The sequence below is a fragment of the Gekko japonicus genome, unplaced genomic scaffold, assembly GCF_001447785.1.
Source record: "Gekko japonicus isolate JY-2015 unplaced genomic scaffold, Gekko_japonicus_V1.1 scaffold528, whole genome shotgun sequence".
NCBI lineage: Eukaryota > Metazoa > Chordata > Lepidosauria > Squamata > Gekkonidae > Gekko > Gekko japonicus.
In genome coordinates, this window is record NW_015170290.1 from 796547 (window position 1) to 800627 (window position 4081).

The following is a 4081-nucleotide window of genomic DNA, read 5'->3' on the forward strand; positions in this document are numbered from 1 at the left end:
TGCAGCAAGTCAATGGTATTAACCAGCAATTGACCGTGATGAATAAAAACTTTGCAGCACAGCAGCTTCAGCTGAATAAAACAGAGAAAAAAGTGGAGCAGGCAAACGAAAAAATTAACGAGATAGACACCACAAGCAAGAAGTTGAAGAAAAGGTTGGGAGATGTGGAAACGAAGCAAAATTGCCAAGAGAATCGAGTTTTGCAGCTACAGATGGAAAAAGCTAACATGATTCTCAGGTTTCAGGGGGTTCCTGAAACGGATCGGCAAGACTCGAAGAGGGTGCTTGGTGAGATCATTGCTCAAGTAGTAGATTTAACAGCGGATGAACTGGTAAACGAAATGGAGTCAGTCTATAGGGCATACTCCAATTACATTTAAAAAAATTACCTACCTGGAGAAATAGTGGTTAGGTTTTTAAGAAGACAAACCAGAGATGCCATTTTAAAAGCAACTTCAGCAACTCCACTGAAAATGGGAAATATTACCATTAAAACCTTAAAGGACATTCCATTTGACATTAGACAAAAGAGGAAAAATTACAATTTTCTTCAAACTAATGGGATATCGTAAAGGTGGGCGGTTCCAGAGGGTGTCATCTTTAATATCGATAGAAGAGAGAAGATAGACTCCACTTTTAAAGCTAAAGAATTTTTGAGATGTCAGCTGGGGACAGACGAAGAGTCCAAAGAGGAAGAAACGAAGTCTAGTGACTCTGCTACCTCGGGAATGGATGAGGCTTCTGCGGCAGAAAAGGGTGCTGGACCTGCCAGAGTGGTATACGATTTTAGAGACAGAAAGCCAAAGTAAAGGCAGAAGGACTTGGAAAATGGCCTTTTGAAGCGATGAATAAGAAGATGATCAGCGACTTCTTTTATAACAACTAACAAAATAACATAAAGAACGAATTGCTATAAGCAAGAACTCTACAAGTATATTGTGATATTAAAACTAATCGTACTAACATTTTTACTAACAGTGAAAAGATCTCCTCTTCTTGGGGTTTTAGTTTAGTTTAGTGTGGTTTGCTTTCCTTTATCCTTAGTTGTAGTCCCTTCCCTAATATTTCTTTGTAGTTTTTGTAGTATTTGCAAAATAAAAAAATATCCCTCCGGGGATTAAAAAAAATAAATACTAGTCCTCAGTTATCGGTTGCTGCTGCATTGCACTTTCTTTTGACAAATATGATGATTGAAACAACAGCTGCCGTTAATAGTGCTGTTGTATTTGTATTTTTTTAATGTTACTAATAGTTATACCTCGCCTTTATACCTGTATTTCAGAAATTTGTTCCCAAGGCAGCTAATACAGAATACATACAAGGATAGAAATTAACATTGTTCTTATGCTGATTTCTCTGTTTTCCTGCTCCCTAGCTAGAAAGTTATGCAATTGTGAAAATGTTTGAATTCTTTCCCCATACAATCAGACCTGGGAAGGGATTCAAATGTTGCAGTAGCAAATTTTGGCAGTAATTGGGGGAGGGGAAGGTTTGATTGGGAGCATTGTTGCTTTATTTTAGGTGCTCAATTTTTTATTTTTATTTTTTTCATCTAGCTAAGCACTGGAATTACATGACCCTTACATGTAATTGCATGTAGCTTTCCTTCTTCTTCAGCAACATGGATAAGAAGAAACTCCTGCATATATATTGAGTAAATCAGAGTGCAGAGAACGTGACTCTAAGAAAGAGCAATGTGTTTTGTCCTATTTTACAGGCCCCCTCCTGTGAGCGAAGGTGCACCCAAAGGAACTCAGGTGGCTGTTATAACTGCTGCTGCCTTGAATCAAACAATCATCTATTCCATTGTTTCAGGAAATGAAGGTGGTAAGTAATCCTGTCCCAGATGATCTTGTATATGAGCAAAATGTACTTTTTTGAGGGGACAGTGGGAGACAAACATTTCTGATGGAAGAAAGTACATTTGACACCTGTGTTTCCAAGGGACTGAACCTATGCTATCTCTTTTATGATGGTTTCTTAAGTGTTATTGTGTTTTCTGCTGCAAAATCTGACAAGCACCTGCCTTTGTTTCTGCCCCAGTATTTAAGATCCTTTGTCATTTCTTTAGGGGACATTGGAAGTCGGAGCTATGTAAGAGGGTCTAGGAATGTGTTACACAGGATTTTCTGCATTGTCTCTGATGTACAATTCACAAGATTTTTTGAGAAGCCATGACAGAAATCTTGTATAATGGCAATCTAGTTTTGCAGTGCAGGCATATCCATAAGGTCAACATATACAGCACTATTTTGGAATAAACAGGTTCAAGAGGAGGTTCAAAAAATAAAGGAAAAGAAAATGTAGAGACTAGGGATGGACACAAACCTAAACATTTCAGTTTGGGGTAGCTCTCGAACCAAGTCAAAATGCCCTGAACCAACCAGTTTGGACCCCCCCTTTCTCTCAGCCACAGCTTGACATTTAAGCCTAACAGCTGATGGGCAGATCCACCCCACTGTTAGGTTTAAATGGCTTCAAAGTAGGGAAAACGAAACACAGTGGATCAGGTATGCCAGTCAGCTGTTAGGTTGAAATGGCTGGCAGCCATTTAAACCTAACAGATCAGCTGCAGACCCGCGCCACTCAGCCAAACTGGACAAAAGTCTGGTAAATGTTCGGGGTAGGCTCCTTCCCCAAACATCATTTTGGGGGATCTGAACCAGAACAAGTTTGTGTTGCATTTTGTCTCATGAGCCAGTTCATGACCATCCCTAGGAGAGACTCACATTAGCCAGTGGCTGGAGGGTTTGCCCCCTTACCATGAAGGCCCAGCTTAGCTTAGAAACCTTATAAAAAGTTGTTTTTTTCCCCCTGATAATATTAGGGTATTTGCTTGGGACAGGAATAATGTTGCTTATGTTTTCAGTTTCCCTTCATGTTCATAATTTCCACTTCTGGAACTAAGAGACAGCTTTTTTCAATGGCACATTTTGAAAGTTCACTGCTGGAGACTGGGGAGAAAAAACAGTAGTCACACTAAATGCTTGTAGTTTTACCCAGATTTTGTATAGGCTTTGACTGATAACATCCATTCTAAACATTTTTGGAAGGATAATAATGGGTGCGGGGGTGTTGTATGTTCCAGGTATATTTTCCATTAATAACAGGACAGGTGTCATCTCGATAAATAAATCTCTGGACTATGAAACTGTGAAAAACTATGTGCTTCGTGTGCAAGCGGATTCACTACAAGTGATTCGGACCAATTTGCCTGTGCCATCTAAAAGTAAGTTACTTTCATCAAGTGTCTTATATATGGGGAAGGGCCATGGCTCAGTGGTAGAACATCTGCTTTGCATGCAGAGGGTGCCAGGTTTGATACCCAGCGACTCCAGTGAAAAGGATTGAGTACTAAGCGATGTGAAATCCCTCAGCCTGAGACTAGAGATGCTGCCAGTCAGAGTAAACAGTACTGACCTTAATAGACCAGACTCCACTTCATGCCCATGTAAGACAACTTCAAGCCTATGTGTTTGGATTTCTACCCCAAAAAGACCATCTTTCTCTTCTCTTTTATTCTGGTCTAGCTGTTTTAAGAGGTTGTCATTTTGTTACTCAGTTATCTGGTACTTACTGCATGCTTGTTAGGCCAATGTAGTGTTACAAATACAGTCTAAGACCATTACAGCTAAAACTCTAATATAAGAATGGCAGGAGCTCTAACTCACTTATTACTATTTAACTACCTCTACGCGCCACATACTTTAAAAAAATGCTGCTGGATACCACAGCTAGATTCAAGTCCAGTAGCACTTTAGAGACTGACAATATTTTGGGGGTATAGGCTTCAGAGAGTCAAAGTTCCCTTCATCAGGTATTTTGTTGATCTCTAAGGTGCTACTAGACTCAAATCTGGCAGCCTTCAGGCATTGTGGCTGTAGAACTTGAGGTGGGAGCTGCATTGCTAAATGACCCAAGTCTGTACAAACTTTCTCAGAGTCCTGGAAGCATCTTGGGGATCATGCAATATTTTGTCAGGCTTTGCCTACTGCCTCTGACACCCTAAGATGACCATCCTCTATGATATGAGACTAGTCACCTGTGTATCCAAGCCTATGCTTGTAAGGGCTGGATTGTA

General features: G+C 40.1%; 1 protein-coding gene across 1 annotated transcript in view; it reads left to right on the forward strand.

Annotated features, from left to right (window-relative positions):
* The window catches only part of LOC107116036 (protocadherin-15-like), a 456694-nt gene that overhangs the window by 340335 nt on the left and 112278 nt on the right, over positions 1–4081 (forward strand). The window contains exons 18-19 of the mRNA XM_015417887.1: positions 1718–1827; positions 3089–3229. Coding sequence (XP_015273373.1) covers positions 1718–1827; positions 3089–3229 — 251 coding nt within the window. The remainder of the gene's footprint in view (positions 1–1717; positions 1828–3088; positions 3230–4081) is intronic.